Source organism: Plecotus auritus (assembly GCF_963455305.1).
Source record: "Plecotus auritus genome assembly, chromosome: 9".
Lineage (NCBI taxonomy): Eukaryota > Metazoa > Chordata > Mammalia > Chiroptera > Vespertilionidae > Plecotus > Plecotus auritus.
Window position 1 is genome coordinate 43798538 of NC_137783.1, and position 21321 is coordinate 43819858.

Below are 21321 nucleotides of genomic sequence, written 5' to 3' on the forward strand. Positions count from 1 at the left end.
TTTTTATTTTAACACAGGGCTTAGTTTCTCTGTGATGACAAGAGTTTCCAGAATGTCCCAATGGCGGAGTGTTTTGCAATAGACACTATTTATTAATCCCTTTAGGGCCCAAGTGGGATGCCACCTCCTCCTGGGAGCCTCCCAGAGCATTGCTCTCTGTTCTCCACTGGCACCTGGCAGGCCTTTCTGGAGAATGCAAGCGCTGCCCCTGTCTCTTCTCTGGAGGGCAGAGAATGTCAGTCTTACCCACTGTTGTGGTCATTACACGGACACAGTCTTAGCCCCCCAGAGACGCCCAGTCCTGATAAGGACAGTGATGCCCAGACACAGCACTCACTGGAGGTCAACCAGCCAGTACTAGCAGAGCTGTGCCTGGAGCTCGGGCCTCCAGACTCTTGTTTAGCGCTCTCTTCTCTGCTCAGGCGTCCTCCATGATGTAAGCACTATGCAGAGAGAGAGTGGCTCACCCAAAGGTGACGCTTACAGTTGGGTTGAGCAGGGGGGCTGCTCACCTGGGAGATCCTGGCCTGAGCGTGAAGAGGACAGCATGTTGCCTGGCCAGTGTGGCTCAGTGGTTGAGCATCAACCTATGCACCAGGAAGTCACTGGTTTGATTCCCGGTCAGGGCACGTGCCTGGGTTGCGGGCTCGTTCCCTAGTACCAGGCATGCAGGAGGCAGCTGATCGATGTTCTCTCTCATCGATGTTTCTGTCTATCATTCCCTGTCCCTTCCTCTCTCTCTAAAATCAATAAAAAAAATTTTTTTAAGAGGAGAGTATGTTTTACTCATCTCTAATCTCCCACTTCTGCCCCCTGCTGCTACCTGGGCCCAAACTCATCTGCTGCATGCCTACAGACCTCTGCATGTGTGCAGGTTGCTGCCTGAGTGTCTGTAATACACAGATGACAACACTAGAGGGCGACTTCACTGCTTTAATCCTGTGACCACAAGGGCTTTAAGCACCTGTCAATCAGATGATGAAGATAATTATGATAATGATGACAACAGCAAGAGCTATTTATTGAACGAATCCTCCTGTAATAAGCACACATCATCTCTAATCAGCAGGTCTTCTTACACACACCCCTTTCTCCTGCTGTCTTCTGCACTTCAAAAAATGGACCACTTCCACCCAATTAGAAACGTGGGCATTAAATCACCATCATGCATTTAGATTTAACTATATATATTGCTCACCATTGTGTTCTGTCTTTCCTCCATATCAACATCTCTGTTCTGATTTAAATTGCCATTTGGTTAGAGTACTTCCTGGAAGTTTCTATTCATGTATGATAGGAACATGGATAGGTACATGTATTTTCTTTTTTTTTAAGAAAAATTATCTTTATTATTAAAATTATTACAGATGTTCCCTTTTCTCCCCATTGACTCCTCCCACCCCGTTCATGCACCCCCAGGCCTTCACTGCAATATTGTCTGTGTACATGGGTTATGCATGTATGCATATACTATTAAATTCTTTGGTTAATCTCTTCCTGTCCCCTACATGTATTTTCTCTGAGAATTTGCATGTTCAAAAATATTTTTCTTTTGTCTTTCAAGTGAATGATAATTTTGACAGGATATAGATTCTTAGATTGTGGTTATTTCCTCTCAATAATCTTTTGATGTTGTTTCCCTATCTTCCAGATTCAGGAGTTAAAAAGGAAAAATCTAATGTTTGTCTGATATCTTTTAAGGAACCCACTTTTTCTACTGAAATATTGTAGCTTTATCTCTTTTCTCATTGAAATTCAGGAATTTACCAATTTATACTATATGTGTAAAGGAGTATGAATTTTATTTATTTTTAAATATGTTTTTATTGATTTGAGAGAGAGAAGAAGGGAGAGGGATAGAAAAATAGAAACATCGATGAGAGAGAAACATTGTTCAGCTGCCTCCTGCACACCTCCTACCAGGGATTGGGCCCACAACCTGGGCATGTGCCCTGACCGCGAATTGAACTGGGGACCTCTTGGTTTATGGGTTGATGCTCAACCACTGAGCCACACTAGCCAGGCAAGGAGTATGAGTTTCAAATATGGTACTTGGTGAGTCCTTTCAATTTGAAAACAAAGTTTTCTTCATGGGGAACTTCTCTCTCATAATTTCTTCTCATGTCACTTAGGAATGTTTTCAGGTGCAAGTAGCAGAAACTTTGATAAAGAATGACTTGAATAAGTGGCTGCTTATTTTTTCTCACTTAACAAGAAGGCTATGGGTAGGTAGAGTTGCTGGCTTTGGTTTAGTTGTTCAATGCTAGAGTCTGCATTGACATCTTCTTCAATTTCCTTGGCCTCTGCCTTGTGGTCATAGGATGGCTACTGTAGCTCCGGCACTATGCACACATTCAAGGTACAGAGGATGAAGAAAAAAAGCATTGTACTAATTGCATATGCATTCTATATTAGAAAATATGATCTTTCTGGACACTGATGTCATAGGGAACCATGTCACATAGCAAAGGAAACTGGTAATATGTGTATTTCACGTGTCCAGCCTCCATAATGGAGTCTGGGAAGGGAGGAGGAGGTTGGGAATGGGGTTGAGTTAGTCAGCCCACGGCATATTTCTTCATCTTGGATCTGGCCTCCACATGTCTTAGCTTTCTCTTCTGGTTCCCACCTCTTTCTGTTTCTGCTCTGTATTGTGAGAAAGTTCTCTCACTTTATCTTCCAGACTCAATCCTCAGCATTGACCTCTATTGACTTGTTATATTTGAAACTCATAGTTTCTAGTTTGCAAGAATCTTTTGCATTTCTCCAATTACATTTTCTTCAGAGTTCCCATAACCTTTCCCTTTTTATTTAAAACTAGAGGCCTAGTGCATGAAATCTGTGCACTGGTAGGGTCCCTAGTGGCTGCCGGCCACCGGCCAGGGCCTCCCTCCCTTCCCCAGGCCGGCCCCACCCCCTGGTTGAACTCCTGGAAGACCTCCCGGTGGAGGGGACAAATTGCATACTACGCTTTTATTATATAGGATCCCCTTCTGTCTTTCCTGCTAGTTCTACTTGGTGTGTTCACCAAGCAATTACCTTCTACCTGATCCCCAAAGAAAGACGTGCCTTCTCTCCTACCACTGTCCTCCTGCTCTAGCTCAGGAGAGTGGACCCCACACCTGCCCTTGCCCTGGGAGATGTAGGGCTCTCTGTGGCCTCTGATGCCCCCCGCTCCCAAGGCTTCCTGGTTATGTGACACAGACAGTGAGTGAACTGGCAGGGGGAGGGGTAAGGGATGTGCAATGCTCAGTCAAAAAAACTTTAGGATTTACCTGAGTCAATTTTATAAAAATTCTGCTATAGTTTAATATCTGAGCATTGTGCAAACAAACGTTGGAAATCCAGGTGTGACTTGCCTGTTTGATAAAACAGGTCTATTAGGGCTCCACTGGAGATATTTATCAGTAATTTGAATTCTATTAGTGATTATGACTAGTGTTAAAACGAAGGGGAGAGTGTAGAAAATATGAGTGTGTCACATGGTACAGTGAGTTTATTTCATGCACTTTTGCTCGGGGTGTGTTTTGTGTGTACATCAGGCTAGACTGTGAAATACATTTCTGGGTGATATTAAAAAAAATGCATGAGCAATGCTGAATAAGAAGGTGTTCAGGGAGCAGCTGATGGGCTTCAGAAGAGAGTAAAATTAGAGGAGGATTCGATTTTACTAAAACAATACCTGCCATGACTCCCTCCACCCCCAGCTGACTTTAACTACCAGGTACCCCTAGCATGAATCACCAAAAGGCAGCCTAACCGCCCAGTGGTCTTTCCCTAGCGCCCCTGCTTGGCCCTCAGAAGCCCCACCAGCCTGGGTTCTCGGCAGCCTTTGTGAAACACGCGGGGCTGTTTCCCGGGACGGTGAGCAGCATTGCTCTCGTGTGTGGAGAAGGAAGCTTGAGGAGGCAGAGGAGGAAGTGGGAACGAGACCCTGGTTCTGGTCCCTGCACAGACCCCAAAGGGCTGCGTGACTGGGCACACGCTCGGAGACCGAGTCTCTCCCTGGCTTGATTCCCACACGAAGCTGTTCTGATGACCCAGGGAGAGAAAAAACAGTTCAGCGGCACACGCTGGGAACAGAAAATGATATTTTGCTAAGGGAAGGCCTTTTGTTTTTTCTGAGCAGGGCGGGGAGGGATTGGGTATGTAAGACAGAAAGTAGGTGCTGAAGCTGAGCCGGGCTGCTCAGCAAACAGGAAAGGGGAAGTCGAAATGCCTGAGGGAAAATACAGGAAGTAGGAGAAAGGAGTCAGAAAGTCTCAGAGAAGAGAACTGACCCTCCTGGTGACCCTACAGTTTCCTTCAAGTGCCTGGGTCGCTGGACTCCTGGAGAAGAAGGGCAGAACTCTGCAGCCTGAATCGGGCTACAAGCAGAGTCAGCCCTCGTGGCCAAAGGCAGCTGACCTGTGGCTTCCGTGTTTAATGAGCAGCTACATGTGCCCAGCACCCTGCCAGGCACCCAGATACCACGGTGGTAAGACGGTCTTTGCCTCACGGTGCTGGCAATCTAGTGGAGAAGGGGCCCACATTTAAGTAAATGTAGGAGTGGGAAGTGCTTTAATGTGTGGGTGAAAGTGCTTTGTGACCTGTAAACTGTGAAGTCCACCCGTAAGGGCTGCTGGGGGTCCCACAGCAACCAGGACATGGCAGGACTCGGCCCGTAAACGTTTCCTGGCGTAGACCAGCAGGTGGATGGGTGTTTCTGAGTGCTCCAAGCCCTCCCTCCTTTCCTCATAGCTACAGGATCAAGTCCAGACCGACCTAGGGGCTCCCCAGCCCCCATTCCGGGCACCTTCGGATGGCCCGGGAGCCTGAGGGAACCTGAGGCGTCCCTCCTCCCCCAGCAGCACAGCCCCTGGAAGCAGCTGCACTCCCTCCTGAGTGAAGCCTGGGTGCCCCGCCACTGCCCAGCACCCCGTCAGCCAGTGTTCCCACGCTGCTTTCCCAGAGTTCCCGGCTGGGCCCCACCAAGGCCAACCCCCGCTGGTGACCCGCTCCATGACCCTTCCTCTGTGAGACCAGCCTGGGATCCCGTGGGGAGAAGAGGTGGGGATGGCACTGTTTCAGCCTGTCAGCCTCGGCATTGCCCACTTAATCCATGAGCGACTTGAAGGGTGTGCAAGGCAGAAAACAGGGAATTGGTAGAACTATAAATGGCTGGTCAATATGTAAAAATACACTCGACCTCACTAATCCTCAGGGAAATGCGAAGTAAAATAAGAGAACAATTTTCTTTTATCAAACTTTTTATTGTGCAATACAGTATACCGTTAGAAAAGGGCATGGAATCTATAATAATAAAAGCGTAATATGCTAATTAGACTGGACGTCCTTCCGGACGAAGCTGGGGCTGTGAGGACCGAGGCAGCTGCTGAGCCTTGTGTCAGCTGGCGACCGCTCCCCTAACCTCTCTCTTTTCTCATTCATGCTGGGGGACATGAATCCCTCCCCAACCGCATGGGTAGGTGGCTGCAAAAAGTTTTGATGGAGAAAGTCAGCAGAGGACAAATGTCTTAGGAGGTGGGTGGAGGCACAGGGCCAGCGCCTGGGCCGTGAGGAGAGGGAAGCGGTTCTGTGGTCTCCGCGCTGTTGCCCACCCCCTGTCCAGTGGTTCTGGTCCATCCCCGTTGGACTGGACAGAGGTGTGTCAGCTGTTGGCAGATGAGACTCACAGTTATTTACTAGTAGTTCCAGCTTTGTTCTAGGTACAGTGCTTGATAATTTCATTTGGTTACCTTGAAGGTCCCATGTCACAGAGGGCACAGGTGTTCTGAGAGGGTCACTAGCGTTCCCAGGGTCCTCATGCAGGGTTTGCCTGCATGTGGTAGGGCTGGCATGTGGCACGTGCCGCCCCCCTGCCCCCGACCCCACCTCCTGAGTGAATCAAATGTTTTCACAACCCAGTGCTGCTTCAGGGAGCCCAGCTCTCCTGCAATATGTCCCACTGGTCCCACTTCTGTCCCACGGCACCCCCTTCTCCTTCATGCCCGCCTTCACACAGCTGAGGGCACTGGTCCCATCCCGAGTCCTCCCTCCCCCTGCTCTCACCTCCCTCAGAGGGCACCGCCCGAGGCTCTCTCACGACTGGCTGCTGCCCTCCCCTGCACATCTGGGAGATGGCGGGAGGGCTGGGGAGAAGGAGTGACATGCTTGTCCTGGTTTTGTACGGGACTTTGCCGGTTTCAGCAGCAAATGTCCTGCATCCCAGCAAACCCCCAGCTCCAGGCAAACTCTTACGGTTTCTAGGAACTGTTCCAGTTTTAAAACTGGACGTACCATGTGCCACGAAACGCCGTCAGCTGTGGGCAGAGAGAGGAAACATCTTGCCAGGGCATCTGCTTCTCTCCTAGGGATGCAGAAGGCGAGAGAGGGGAGGAAGAGGCCCACGCACCGTTGGGGTCCCAGGGTAGGACCCTGGTGAGGATTCTCTCCCAGTCGCCCTGGGAGCCAAGTGTGAGGCAAGGGCGTGGCTGGTGCCCGCAGGTCTGGAGCCAAGACTTCCATCTGCAGTCACTCGGGGTTTCTGGGAGAGCTGAAGGTCATGTGCTGAACGGGCCAAGCCTCGTGCCATCTTCAGGGACATGTAGCCACAGGACCCGCCACTTGATGAGGAAGGAAAAGGTCCCAAAGACGGTGGAGACATCAAGGCTGGGAAACCAGGTTGTACAGAAAACGACTAGACACCTGCTGGTGTCTCATTAAGAAGAAGCCCTCCCACTTCTTCTCTAAACAGAGCCCGTCTTTCATATACATTGGGTGGCCAGATTATTATGATCTCTGAATGCATAATCTGGCCACTCAGTGTATATCCTATATAATAAAAGGCTAATATGCAAATTGTCCCCTCGACCAGGAGTTTGACCAGCAGGCAGACTGGCCAACTGCCCATGTCCCCTCCCCCTGGCCAGGCTGGCTGGACCCCACCCATGCACGAATTCATGCACCAGTCCTCTAATATATATACACTGAGTGGCCAGATTATTATGCGTTCAGAGATCATAATAATCTGACCACTCAGTGTATATCTGACCTCACACCCTACACGTGGCGGGGCAGTACATTTGGGGGAAATCTATGATCATATTGAACTTGCCACTGGGTATCCTGCTCCACTCCTCCTCCCCTCCCCAATCATATCATGAAATAGGCCTTCTGGTTCCCACAGTCCCTCCTCACCTGGATCCCAGCGCCCCAATACTGAATGACTGCTGGGCTGCTCCTAACTCATGCGTCCGTCTATCATCCGAAGGCAATGTGCATTCAGAGCCTGTCCCCTTTCAAAAAGTCTCACGGGGCTCAGCAGACAGAGCCTCTTGGGCTCTGACCTCACTCCCAGCCCTGGGATCGAGCCTGGACTGACTATTCCCTGTAGGACCCTCCTACTCGCCAGATCGGGGACCTCCCAGCTTGGTCCTCTGGGCTCTGATGGGGGAGAGGTGGGCACCTTCCCCAGGATTCTGCAGGTGTCTCCTTCTGAAGGTCAACAACAGCTTCTCCTGTGCTACTTACTGCTCCTGCTCCTGTTCCCCAACCCATCCCTGGGGATGGAGGCCCAGAAAGCCTTGCTGGTCTCAGAACCAGAAGAACCTGATTTAGGCCCCACCCGGTCCCCAAACAGACAGTCTCAGTGTATGAAGATGAATTCCCTCAATACTCAATGCTTCCCACATAACTTTCTTTTTAATTTATCTTTATTGTTGAAAGTATTATAGGTGTCTTCCCTTTGCCCCACCATTAACCCCTCTACCCCCACCACCCACCCTAGTGACCCCCCACCTCACTTTCAGTGGCTGCACAGGGCTCCATGGCAGGGCTGTGCTATTATTCAGTGATAGTTCCTGTGACCACTCAGTTAGGTTACTAACATGTGTCTTCCCCAGTCCCCTACCACACACCCACAGCTGCCCCTGAGGACGTCTGCTCTAGGCAGCTGGTCAGGGGCAGCCTGGCAGCACGGGGCAGTAGGAAGGCAGGTCTGGCTGACCTCTGTGGGAGGACACATTTACACAGCTGGTCCAGGATCAGGTTTCAAGAAGAACAGGGTGGGAAGGGGCAGAGCACAGTGGGCGCCTAGGTGACTTGGAGGCCCCAGAAACAGTCCTGGGATTGGGGGCTCAAGGAGGGGTGTCCAGCAGCCAAGGGTAAGAGAAAGATTACGGGATGCAAAGAGAGGGGTCTAGGGCAGTCAGCCTTCTGTGGGGGCAGTGATGGGGAGCAGGGAGAGGGGCCAGAAGGAGCAAACCTTTTAGAGGCACCTCTTCAGGATGAAAAACCTCTGGAGTGACCCAGGCTGCTCTGAGTAATGAGCATTTGGCTTTCCTTGGGGGCTCTTTCCCAGAATCCCTTGGACCCCAGCGTCACCCCCTGCAGGGCCCTAGGAGGTATGATCACAGACAGATCTGGTTATCTGACAACCACAGCAGAGGAAGTTCGGTAATTTTGCAAAGTCAGACGCAAAACAGAAAAAAATCTCTGTTGCTTTTTATTCTCCTGTTCAGTACATGGCATATAACTTTAGGAGGTCACTTTCCACTAAAAAAAATTAGAAGCCAGTCCCATGGGGCAGCATTTCCAAAAGGACATCCGAGGGATGCTAGTGCTGTGAGATGACAGCAGCGGGCGCCTTGGGAAACAGAGCTAGCTGCATGGCTAAATATAGTTGAGGAGGGCTGAGTATCCGTCCCTCCTGGAGACACACTCTGGCCTCTCTCTCTCTCTCTCTCTCTCTCTCTCTCTCTCTCTCTCTCTCTCTCTCTCTCTCAAAATCAATTAGAAAAACAAAAGTGCAATACTTTGGGGGAAGAATTGGAGGAAGATGAAAAAAGGGAATAAGTATGTGAGTTGGTGGTTTTTATTTGTTTTCTGACTCTAAGACTGACCGGTTAGCTTTTGCTCTAAAACAAACCACTCTAGAATTTCGTGCCTTAAAACAACAATGACATATTAGTTCATGATTCTAGGTGGGTGCATGTGGGCTGGGCTCAGCCAGTCATGCCAGGACTCATTTGAGTAGATAGAATCAGCTCTTGGGGGTGAGGGCTGGATGGTCTAAGGTGGCTTCACTCACGGGTCTGCTAGCTGGTGGCTGTCAGCCAGGAACCTTGGTTCCACCACTGGAGGTCTCTCCAGCAGACTAGCTCACCTTTGTTCTCACGGCAGCAGCATTCAAGGGGGCACAAAGCGGAGCGTAAGGCCTCTTGATTCCTAGGCTTGGGACTCAGACGCACTACGCTCACATTGTATTGGTGAAAGCAAGTCAAAGAGCCAGCCTGGATTCAAGAGGTGGGGAGGCAGATCCGCCTCCTGTTATTAAAAAAAGAAACAATGGGCCAAAGTGGAGTCACTTTCGCTGAGCCACATCACCAAGCTAAGAGTAGTAACTAACCTAACTGGAGAGTCGGCCGTTCCCTGGAGTGGAATTTAAAACCCATCAGCCTGGAATTCCCTGATGCTCACCAGTGAGGTAATCTGATGGGAAGCTGCCCTTGCCCGAAGTAATCCCCTCTTTTAACTTAGTCCCAACCTCTTTTTGTACAACTTCCATTTTGTACAATTCCTCAAGTGTTCTTCTGGTTCATGAATCGCTTAATAAAGCCAATCCATGAATCACTTAATAAAGTCAATTAGATCTTCAAATTTGCTCCATTGAATTTTGTTCTTTAACAACGGATATGCGGCTATGAATTCCTGGCCATTTGAAATCTCCAACATAGAGACTAACTCTTGCATATTTGGCCCGAGAGGCTGTTTGGTGGGTTGGGAAGAATTCCACCTTCGCAGTCCCGCCCACGTAGATGGTTTCCTACACCTGCCTGGGAGTGCACACCCCTGTGTTATCTGTACTTTCCTCCTCTATTTCTTCCCCTTCCTTTCTCTCCTCTATCCACTTCAATCAGATTTTGTCTCCATTGCACCATTGAAAGTCACCAATGACCGCATCTTGCAAAGCTGACGGTCAATTCTCTGTTCTGCTCCCACTTGACCTCTCAGGACATAACTGCAGCCTCGGTGTATTAAGGCGAGTTCCCAGGACACTAAGTCCTATGACGCATCTCTTTTAACTCCCTGAAGCCTTTTCTTCTCCAGACATTCCTGTCACCTCCCCGGCCTCATTGTCCTTCTACATCAGCAGCTGGACCTTGTTGGTTTCCTTTGCCATCCCCTCATTCTCTCGTGTTGGAGCACCCTGGGGTCTGTCTGTATTGTCTTCTCTTCTCTTGCTACATTTTCTCCCTCAATGATCGCACGTCGTAGGCCCAGGATTTAAATGGATCTGATGACTCAAATTTATGTCGTCTAACCCCTAACCTTCATCTCTGAGTTCCCTGGTCAAATCTAGTTGGATTTTGAAAAGATATCTCAAAAAATGGCCAAAGTAATTTTTGACCCAGCCTCCTCCCATGCCCTCACTTTCAGATCTTCCTCGCATTCATAAAGGACAGCAACATCTAGCTAGTTGCTCAAGGCAAAAACACTCGGGATGGTTTCTCTTTCCCTCACATTCCACACCCACTCTGTCAGCAAGCCCTGCTGGCTCTATCTCTAAGCGATAGCCCTTGTCACCATTTCCAGTGCTGTGTCCCTAGTCCAAGCCACAGCCTTCAGCTCTGGGATGCTGCAATGGCTTCCCCACCAGCTTTCCTCCCCTCCCAGACCCAGCCCCAGCCCCCTCTTGTCCATCCTCCATGCAGCAGCCTCCTGAAGCATAAATCAGATTCTGTATCAGGTCCCAGCTTAAAACCTACCAGTGACTCTCCTGGAAACTGGAAATACATCCATCTATACCGTTTATCAAAGCTACGAGGCTTCTGCCCCTGTCTCTGACCTCACCCCCTTCTACTCTCCCTTGATCCCTTGCGTGAGCCCCAGGGATCTCACCAAGTGTTTTCCTCTCTCATGGCCTTTGCACTGCGGCTTCTTTCACTTGGAAGCTCTTCTCCCAGATCCTTAGCACATGTCAGTGCCTGCAACTACCCTTTCATGTATGTTCTTTTAAAATTGATTTTAGAGAGGGAGGGAGGGAGAGAGAGAGAGAGAGAGAGAGAGGGAGAGAGAGAGAGAGAGAGAGAGAGAGAGAGAGAGAGAGAGAGAGAGAAACATTGAAGTGAAAGAGATACATCGACCAGTTGCCTCCCATACGTGCCCCCACTGGGAATTGAACCCACAACCCAGATGTGTGCCCTGACTGGAAATAGAACCCAGGACCTCCCGGTGCACAGGATGACAGTCCATCCAGCTGAGCCACACCGGCCAGGGCATGTGTTTGTTTTGCACATGTTGCATGTCCCCACAGCCCTGCACTCCCGGACAGAAGCTCTTGTCTATCTTGTTTACAGCGGTGTGCCCAGAGCCTGGAGCAGGGCCTGACATAGGCAAAGCTCAGTATCCTTTGTTGACAGACTTGACTGTGAGGACTGTAGCTGAGACTTTTAGAGCTGGAAGAGAAACAGTGCAACCTCATGGTCTCACACATGGGGAAACAGAGGCACAGACGGAGTCACTTGTCCAGCGGCACGAATGCAAACACGCAAGCCAAGTTGGTCAGACCCAATCCTGAGGTTCCTTTCCATGCACAGCAGTAGCTACTAAAAGTGAGGGTTAGTTATTTCACCCTGCAAGCTGCCTGCCAAGTTATCATGGAAGCAGATCTCAGAACAAATTCTGTTGCCCATACAAATATCGATGAAACAAACATTTATTAGCAAGTAGCCACAAAACTGATTCATATAATCTGTTCTGTAAAGTCAGGGAAGGCCCAGCTCTGGGTCCTTCTAGGTGCTCGACCACCTTGCAATAAAGGTCCACTCAAGGAAGATACAGCAGTGTAGAGGCAGGGTTCGGTTAGACTGATGGTCACATCAGGCAACCAGAATGCCGTGGAACCTGGGATCCCTCAAGGGTTCAACTCGGTGCATCATCCCTAAGTGATTTTTTCTTTTAAAAATGTTTTTATGGACTTTTTAGAGGGAGAAACATTAACCGGCTGCCTCCTGCAGGCCCCTTATTGGAGAGGAGCCCATAACCAGGGAATGTGCCCTGACCCGGAATCAAATGGGTGACCTTTTGGTGTATGGGACACAGCTCAACCAATGAGCCACACCCGTTAGGGCTGAGATTCTTTTACTCTGAACAAAGAATTAGTGGTGACCCCAAACCATTTTAGCCAATCCACACAGCTTGAATACTACTAATTTCACCAAAGGAGAGTTCATTTCTAATACCTGTTATGCCAATTAATAATCCATGAATATTACTCATACACTCATTGTGGCATTCTCTATGCTAATCAGTAAAGGTTGGGGGTGGGGTGAGGGTGGATGTAGACATGGAGAGCTGTAGAGGTGGCTAAACTGATTGTGTGTGACCGTGTATGTTTCTTTAACTCCCAGGTTAATTTATTTCGAGTTGGAAATGTGAAATCAGATACAGTAAAAGTATTTACACTATGGAAATTGGTAACAGCGTCCTCCCCCATGGAGTGACAGTTATTAAACATTTATCAGCATACTGCTGGATAGGCTGTGACCTCTGGTGTGTGACCTTCTGATAAAATGCTGGCTGACCACCTCACCCTCATGACTACCTCTACACCAGTGATGCTTAGTCCTGGCTGCACTTTAGAAAGTACTCAGGACCTTTAAAAGAACACTGATTCCCAGGCACCGGTAGGTTGAAATTCTGATTTGACTGGGATGGGGTCTGGAGATCAAGACACATTTAAAGTTCACCAGGTGATTCTAATCTGCAGCCGGGGTCACACTCACACCTGTATGTCACAATATCTATGCCACGTGTTCTAACAGTCTTACTAAAAGTTAATGGCAAAACCAGGATTGGCAGCAGACCTGCTGACCGCCAGCCCAGAGCTCCTGGCAAAAGGAGGAAAAAGTTGAAAATAGGTTGTCACTTCTGAGGTCTCAGTGTTTGCAAATATGGCTGAGGGGCAGCCCTTAGCACTTGGGGTTCAGGTTGGGGGTGGGGAGGGACAACAAAGTAGCTCAGGAGCCCAGGGAAGGCTGTGCCAGCCCCAAAGAGCTCCAGGCTCCCTCTGCAGGAGTGTCTCAGCTTTGTTTTCCAGGGCACCTTACAGGGTTCAGATGTGTGTGTGTGTGTGTGTGTGTGTGTGTGTGTGTGTGTTGGGGGCGGGGGGGGGGGGTGCGCTAGGAGGCTAATCCCCAGGGAGAGGGAGACAGACTAATCCCTCAGGGGACAAGGTGCTGAACTAGCACTCCAGGGGGTAGAGACCAAAGCCTCCAAGAGTGGGTATAAGACTGGCTCTGCAGGGCTGGGTGAAGGAAACTACTAGCATAGAGAATGCCATAATAAGTGTACCAGTAATATTCATGGCTTATTAATTAGCAAAGAAGGATAAGGAGTTAATTTCCTCCTCCTCAAAGGACAGAAAGTGTGGTGGGCAGTTAGACAGACATGAGCAGGGCGAGGACTATGGGCCAGGTCACCAGGGTGGAAAGCCCTGGGTGCCTAGCAAAGGACAAAGACAGGGTGGGGGCCTGGTCCCCAGGGTGACGTTTCCTCTCTAGCATATCACTGGTCATGCCATTTGGACCTCCTGACTTTTCCTTCCTAGAGATGACATCAAGACCTCAGTTGTATTTCAGCTCCAAGCCCAGAAAAGCTGCAAAACCAGACAAGCGAGGCCAAAGCTGACCTCAGGACCAGCTGCATTGGATAATGACCCCTTGCCCTGGCTCCGACCAATCAATCAGTGGAGACCTAGACCTTGAAAAGACACACCTGAGAAGCTGCTGAATCGTCTAGTACCGTGGTCGGCAAACTGTGGCTCACAAGCCACAAGCGGTTCTTTGGCCCCTTGAGTGTGGCTCTTCCACAAAATACCATGGCCTGGGCGAGTCTATTTTGAAGAAGTGGCGTTAGAAGAAGTTTAAGTTTAAAAAATTTGGCTCTCAAAAGAAATTTCAATCGTTGTACTGTTGATATTTGGCTCTGTTGACTAATGAGTTTGCCGACCACTGGACTCTAGTAAGCTATTCCCCCTGGGACCGCCCCTAAAATCTCCACCCTCAAAACCCTGAGGAGGAAGGACCTCCCGGAGCAGGCCCTGCCGTTCCCTTTCCCGTTCCCCAGGCACAGCACCTTTACCGTCCTCACTTCTAAGCTCCAAGGGCCCTTTCTTTGCCTCTGTAACGTTTCCTCAGCTCATTTCTTCTACGAATTACTTCCATTTCTGTGATTTTCTAAATAAATGTCCTCTTATAGTTTGAGAGAACTCTGAATTCTTTCCTAGCCAGAACTCAAGTACTGAGGTTGCTGACCCCAGGTCTGGTCTGACCCCACTGGTCTAACACCTGGTACCGTTACGACCACCGCCAGCAAAAGGACAACTTCGAACACTGTGGTGAGAGGTTTTCTTGGACCTTGGTTATTCATCTGACGGTAACCTGCAGCAGTCCCTGGTTCCATGTCTCTACCCAAGGGGCCCTTACAGAGCCGGCTCCTTTGCACCAAGAAACTTGAGTTCCCTTTAACCCTTCAGGATAGGGGGAGGGCTCCCTTCCCACCCCCAGCCTTACTTTCTTCCTTCCAGGGCAGAGCCTGGGAGTTGGGCTGGCCAAGTGTCAGTCTCCCTCTGGGAGTCTGTGTGTGCAGGAGGCTTGGGAGTCCACAACAAGGGACCAGGACAAGGGTGCCATTCCTGCAGTCACCACCAGGGACCCACCCAGCACTGCCTTGCGTGACCTCTGGGCCACACATTTAATTACAAAAGCAACAAACACAGATGGACTCCCAGGCTGATGGCCTGGAAAGCAAGGAAACAGCAGCGAGTCAAGCTGGGGCCATCTAGCTGTGGGAGAGTCACCCAGTCAGGTCTGGCTCCAGGCAGAGGAAGGCCTGGTGGGAAGAGGCTGGGTCAGACCTGGGCTGAGTGTGCAAGGAAGGGGGCCGCTAACCCGGCCTCCGGATGGGTGTGGAGGAGGGCTTCTGGGAGAGCAGGGTTGGGATCTCACCTGGCCACTGAGAAGGGGATTCCCAGAGACTGGTTGGGGAAAAGGGGTCTGTTAGGAAAGGAAACTCAGGGTCCCGGCTCCATGGGGGGCCCTTTAGCCCCACCACCCTAGTCTGCTAGACCGGGCTCTCCGCCCTCCTCAGGCTGAGCAACTCCACTTCCTTATTACATTTCACATCTTGAACATTTTAGCACTTGAGCGGTTAGTCCTGCCCTATTCCCATAGTCTTCCCTCTTGACCATTGTGGAAAGTGTGCATTTTCCTATGTACCCCTGATTAGGCACGCTCGCTCTCTCCCTACAGTTCCGCTGTACACATTTCTCACGCCCCACGGGTACAGGCATTTTTAGAGTTGCACGCGACCTCCTTTGCAAGAACCTCGCCCCCTCCCCTCCTTTCTCCTAGTCTGGGTCTCCGGCTGTAGCCCCGCCCTCATCCCGCCCCTCCCGGAGGCTGGGCCAGTGCCTCGAGCCCATTGGCCGCTGGGGCTTGCTGGTCCCGGGCCGGGCTGTGATTGCGGCTCGCTGGTGTCAGTCCCGGAGCGAGCGACGGTGGCGGGGCGGGGCGGGACGCCCGGCTGGCAGCCGCAGGTGGGGCTGCTCGCTGCCAGGGACCAAGTCGGGAGCCCCGAGCCCCGCGCCCCGTGTGCCCAGGATGCCCCGCGGGGACTCGGAGCAGGTGCGCTACTGCGCGCGCCTCTCCTACCTCTGGCTCAAGTTTTCGCTCGTCATTTACTCCACAGTGTTCTGGGTGAGTGACCCCAGTAGGGCCCTGGGATGGAAGTGGGGGCACCCTCCCTTGACCGCCCCTACGCCGAGCCCGGGACTGCGTCCAGACTTGGCTGCTCCTCGTCCCACTCTTTCTGGAAACTGGGAAATTCTGGCTCAGCCTGCATTTCAGCCTCCTGGTCGGGATCGTTAGAGCTAGTTGGCTACAACGAAGGAGCACCACCTAGCTCACCTGTGTGCACTTGACCGCCGTTTGGTCCTCAGTGTCCCTTCGCATCCCCTGGGCGGGTAGGCCTTGGCTCCCGCGTGGGCCTCGACCACCCCCACCCCGCCTGCCGGGTGTTATTGAGTTTCCCTCCCCATTAGCCTGTGGAGGAGGCTTTGTGGCTCTGGACTCCCGGCCAGGTTCCCACTATTTACTTGCTGATGCCCCTGAGCAAGATGCTTCCCCGCTGCTCTTGGTTTCCTCTGAGTGGAAGGAGGATGTACCAGGAGGACATGCGTGCCTTGGCGCACCCCCCCCCCCCCCCCCGCAACCCCCATGGTTGGGAGGGTTCCACCAGATGGCATCTGGGAAGGTCTCGGGTCACTCTTAGGTGCTTAGTAACAACTTCCACACCCACTGAGCTTTACCTCCTCTTCTGTCTTGTTGGGGGCAGGATGGTAGTCGTTGGACATGAACCGGACTTCGAATCCTGCTGATACCACTTTCTAGCTGAGGGATCTTGGGGAAGTTCCTTCAACTCGTTACCACACTTGTAAATGGAGACTAATTATATTCAACGTTTAGGATGGTTGTGGAGCTTAAATGAAGTAGGCCGAGTACATGCTTAGCACAGGGATCAGTGAAGAGCTCAAGAAGTGCAAGCCCTTTTGTGGGCAAGGAAACTGGGTCCTCCTGGTAAAATGTCCCCAAGAGACTGGACTTCTTTGTGGAGATTTCAGACTAGGCTGCCCCCCACTTAGAAATGAAGACATCTGTCTACAGTCCAATTCCAGGCCTGCCAGTGTAGACTAGGCCCTCACCCCCAGTGTGCCATAGGGCAGACTTTCCCAGAAAGGGCAGAGGAAGTCACTGACACCCACCCCCCAAACTCATGCGCACTCCTGTCTCCCCCTCGGCCTCTCCCTGGGTCTATTCTACTGGCAGGAACCGTCAGATCTGCCACCTGTGCCCCCTCTGCAGATGTGACCTGGCCTAGTGGTCAAGAGATCCAGATTCCAGGCTTGTTCTGTCCCTGACTCACTGGGAGACCTTAAGCCAGTCACATTCTATTGGGAGCCTCAGAGCTGTTAAGGGACTTGCCCATCTAGAAAACTAGGTGAGCCCAGCTCCCAGTCCAGGTCTCGGACACTACATAATGTGGAAGAGGGAGGAGCAGTATGTTTGAGGGCCAGAGGATGAGCATAGACATGTGGGTGGAAACTGCAGGGAGGCAGCAGGGTGAATGTGGGCTTGAGATGGGGGTGATTTGGGCTCTCATTCAATGTTGCATCAGAGTCAAGTAGAGAGGTTTAAAAACACTACCGATGCCTGGGCCTGGGTATTTATTTTAACTTACCGTATTTAAGCTCTCCAGGTAATGTTAGTGTGTACTCAAGGTTGAAAACTGCTGGGCGAGATGGTCTCACGGGCCCCTCGGTTCTGATTCTGGGGTTCTTTGCCTGCCCCTTGCTTGTCTGGCCTCAGGAGCTCTCCTCTCAAAAGGTCCGAGTTGAAGGAGGGAAGGCTAAAATTGATGGGTGTGGAGGTGGGAAAATAGGGAAGACCAGGAGTCAGAAGGTGGGGGTTCCGTTTCTGGCCTCACCCCTTCTCTCCATATGTAATCACTGACCAGCCTCTTAACCTCCTTGTACCTCCATTTTCCCATCTATAAACTGGATGACTGATACTGTGCTGCACAGCACCTTGGACTGTTTTTAGGATCAGTGATGTGAGGAGAGAGTGACATGGGGGCAAGCCAAGTGCTGTACAAAAGAAAGTTATACCATTACACTAAGCTTGCCCTAGCTGGTGTGGCGCAGTTGGTTGGAGCGTCATCCTGTGGTTTGAGTCCTGTTCAGGGCAAATTCCTGGTCAGGGCACATACCTAGGTTGCAGGTTCAAATCCTGGTCTGGGCATATTCGGAAGGCAACCGATCAATGTATCTCTCTCACATTGATGTTTCTCTCTCCCCCCCCCCCCTCTAACATCAATAATAGAAACAAACCAATCTTGAATTTTCAAGGCCTTGTTCTGCCATTGTCTCCTGCAGCCCAGAGAGAAGACCACCTTACGGCCCTGGCTTTGCTTCTTCTCTTGGGTCAGGGTGGGACTCAGAACTCGGAATCCTTCCTCTCCAGCCAACTGAGCTCACCTTACCAAGCCCTTGACTTCCCATCCCTGGAGTTATTTCTGCTTAAAAATCTCCCCACCCATGCCAAGAACTCAGCCACCTGCCAACTCTGCCTGGGCAGCTCCAGGTGCCAGAGTTTGACTGCAGGGCGGAAGCCCAGTGTGAGTAAGTAATTTGTTGGAGTCTGGGTTTGCTGTTAATTGGACATCATTACAGGAAAGCCCATTATGCCTGGTTCCATCCCTCGGGAGGAGGAGTGGTGCCAAGGGTTACTTGCTTTATAAGCCCAAAGTGCTAACACTTTCATCTCAGCCTTTAGGTCTGGAAGGAGCCATAATTTTTACCATAACCATGGACCTTCTGTAAGACTCTTTGCTTTAAAACTTATTATCAATAAAGGCATTGTACAATATTTATAAATACAAAAGAGTGGTTATCGGTGATAAATCTCCCTCCTACCCCTCTCCCCTGACCTGCACTGTCCAGCGGGGACATCTATTATCAGTTTCTTGTGATTCTCTTCTGAGCTGATACCTACCATGGGATGCCTGAGACACCTACATGGGCATATACTATATTCTTGTTTTTCCACAAGCACACAGTCCTGCCCCTTACGTCTTCATTTACATTTAAATCCATGTAAAATTTGAAACTCTGCTAAGGGTTGCCTTATTCTGTTTGATGGCCACATAGAAGTCACTGTAGGCGATGCCAAAATTTATTCAATCAGTCTCCAGCTGGGGAACTCAGGTTGTTTCCAATTTCTAGTTACTGTAAACAGAGCTGCAGTGAGCATCTTCGAATGTGTTGCTTTGCACATATGTGTGCATGTCTGTGGGTTAATTTCCGGAAGTGGAATTTCTGGGTTAAAGGTTATGTGAATGTATAATATACATTCAGAAAAGCACCAATCATAAGTGTATGCAGCCCTACCTGGTTTGGCTCAGTGGATAGAGCATCAGCCTGTGTACTGAAGGGTCCCAGGTTCGATTCCGGTCAAGGGCACATGCCCGGGTTGCGGGCTCGATCCCCAGTGTGGGGCGTGCAGGAGGCAGCCCATCAATGATTCTCATCATTGATGTTTCTATCTCTCTCTTCCTCTCTGAAATCAATAAAAATATATTTTAAAAAATAAGTGTATGCAGCTTGATGGATTTTTACAAAGTGAACACACCTGTATAATGAGCTCCCAGGACAACCAGCAGAATGGACAGCAGAAGCCAGAGCCCCCCTTGTGGTAATCACTACTGAATGTCCAATAGCATTGGACAGCTTTGTCTCATTTTGTATGTGCTTACAAGGTTGACAGTGTTAACTTGTTCCACATAGAGGTTTTACCAACTGTAACGTTCTTTGCTGTATATCTGTAAATGAACTCACTTTTTAAACTTCAGTTTGTTTTTAAAAGAAGGGTTTATACACTACTACCGATGGGAAAATAATATTCCCTCATTAAATATAGTAGGTAACGGTTATAATAAGTACAGTGCAAGGAAACCAATGTTATTAAGTCCTAGCTAGATATTATGAGTGCGGTAGGCTGTGAACCTGAGGCCTGCCCTCTCTATTCAAAAAGCAGTTTGGCAAGTGTTTCAGAGGCTTAAAGACAAACTGGCACCAAAGCTGAGATTTGCTCCTTTATACGATGGGGAGGGTTGGAAGGGAAGTGAGCAATGAGAACTTTTCTGCCCATGAGTCAATATGAGTTGCACCTTGAACCACTTACAGTGATCTCCTGCCACTCTGGGGGCCCTCTTGCTTTCATAGGGGGACCTAAGGGCCCAGAGAGGACATATTTCATGGCTGCTCAGCGAAGTTGGCATGAACCCTTGGGTGTCCACACCCCCAGTTCATTGCTCCTTCTGGTAGGTTGCTGAGGATTCTCCATGAGCAATGAGCTCACCCAGAGGCGCTTGGAACCAACTCTTCCCATCATGCAGGGTGAATCATTCTGACACATGTGCCCTCAGCCCATTGGGGACACACCTCTATTTTTAGCACTCACCGCAGGGTAGTCTAGAGATCCGTTTACATGACTGTTTTTCCTTGCTGGACTGTGGGCTCCTGGAGGTCAGGGTGTGGCTCATTCATATCTTCTTCCAAATGCTGGTCTCGGGACTGGGCACCCAGTAGGTGCTCAGGGAAGGCCTGTTGCATTGGGGTGGCTGAGTCCAAATCTGTGTCTTTTAAGTAAGGATTTGAGATGGCGGTGCCTGGATTAGAGGCTGAGCAGGGTGTGGAGCCAGCAGTGGTTAGATGTTGCTGAGGTCTTGAATTTGCGAAGCGGGCAGGGCTGATCATGGAGACACTGTCACTCTGGGAATATTAGTAGTAATATTAGTAAGAAAAGAACTTAGGGGGGTTAGTGGGAAGGAAGTGGATGTGGGTAAGCAGTGAAGGTAATGTGTTAGAGACGATATTAACTTTGCTTTCCTTTGTCCAAGCATGGACCCTGTTATCATAGCTTGGCCTGTGTTTCCTTATATCTATATATATAAAAGGCTAATATGCTGAGTGTCCGTCTGGGTAATGACATCATGTAGCAACGCCTGGCTTCCTCTCCCTAGCGACGACTAGCCTCCTTGCAGTTTCTTCAGCCCACGAACACAACATTTCACACTTCAACCAAATGTCTCTGAAGCGTTTTTCCATGCCTCATCTCGTTTGATCCTCACAGAAGTCCTGAAGTAGGTAGATAGGAGACTTGGTGGAATCCTATTTTCTTTTCATTAGTCGGAAAACAAAGATTTAGAAAGTTTGGAAACTTGACCTGACTAAAAAGAAGTAAGAAATGGTGGACCTTGAAAGTGACTTCAGGTTTTCTCACTGCACAGAATATAGTCAAACACTGCTGCAGTTAAATATTTTACCCTTTATTCTCCCTGCATGGTTTACAATAATAATCTGCTTCGTGTTGATATTTACTGCTGTGTTGCTGACAATTACCTAAAAGAGAAGTTGGGGTGCTTAACTGGGCTGGAAAAAGTTTAACTAAATCAGAAAGCAGGTTTAATTAAGCAAGTTTATTCTATATCTATAAAAGGCTAAGTTGACTCGTGCATGCACAATACATATAAAGCTCTCACTGGCACCAGTTGCACACATGTGTTTCAATCTGTCATTGTCAATTGTGAATTTGGTTGACACTTCTATTATAGAGAAGGGGCGAATAGCGATATTAAAATATTTCTTCTAAATAATTTCCTTTCAATGTGCACGAATTCGTGCACCAGGCCACTAGTATTCCTATAGTTTAACAAATGGGT

At 49.7% G+C, this 21321-nt stretch overlaps 1 protein-coding gene across 2 annotated transcripts in view; it reads left to right on the plus strand.

Annotated features, from left to right (window-relative positions):
- The first annotated feature begins 15496 nt into the window (after window positions 1-15496).
- TSPAN15 (tetraspanin 15) overlaps window positions 15497-21321 on the plus strand; it is a 49661-nt gene continuing 43836 nt past the window's right edge. Inside the window, exon 1 of one of the 2 annotated variants that reach the window (XM_080687796.1) lies at window positions 15497-15740. In XM_080687796.1, the coding sequence (XP_080543922.1) occupies window positions 15645-15740 (96 nt within the window). In that variant the 5' untranslated portion in view covers window positions 15497-15644. The remainder of the gene's footprint in view (window positions 15741-21321) is intronic. The other variant, XM_080687797.1, reaches the window with a different exon arrangement.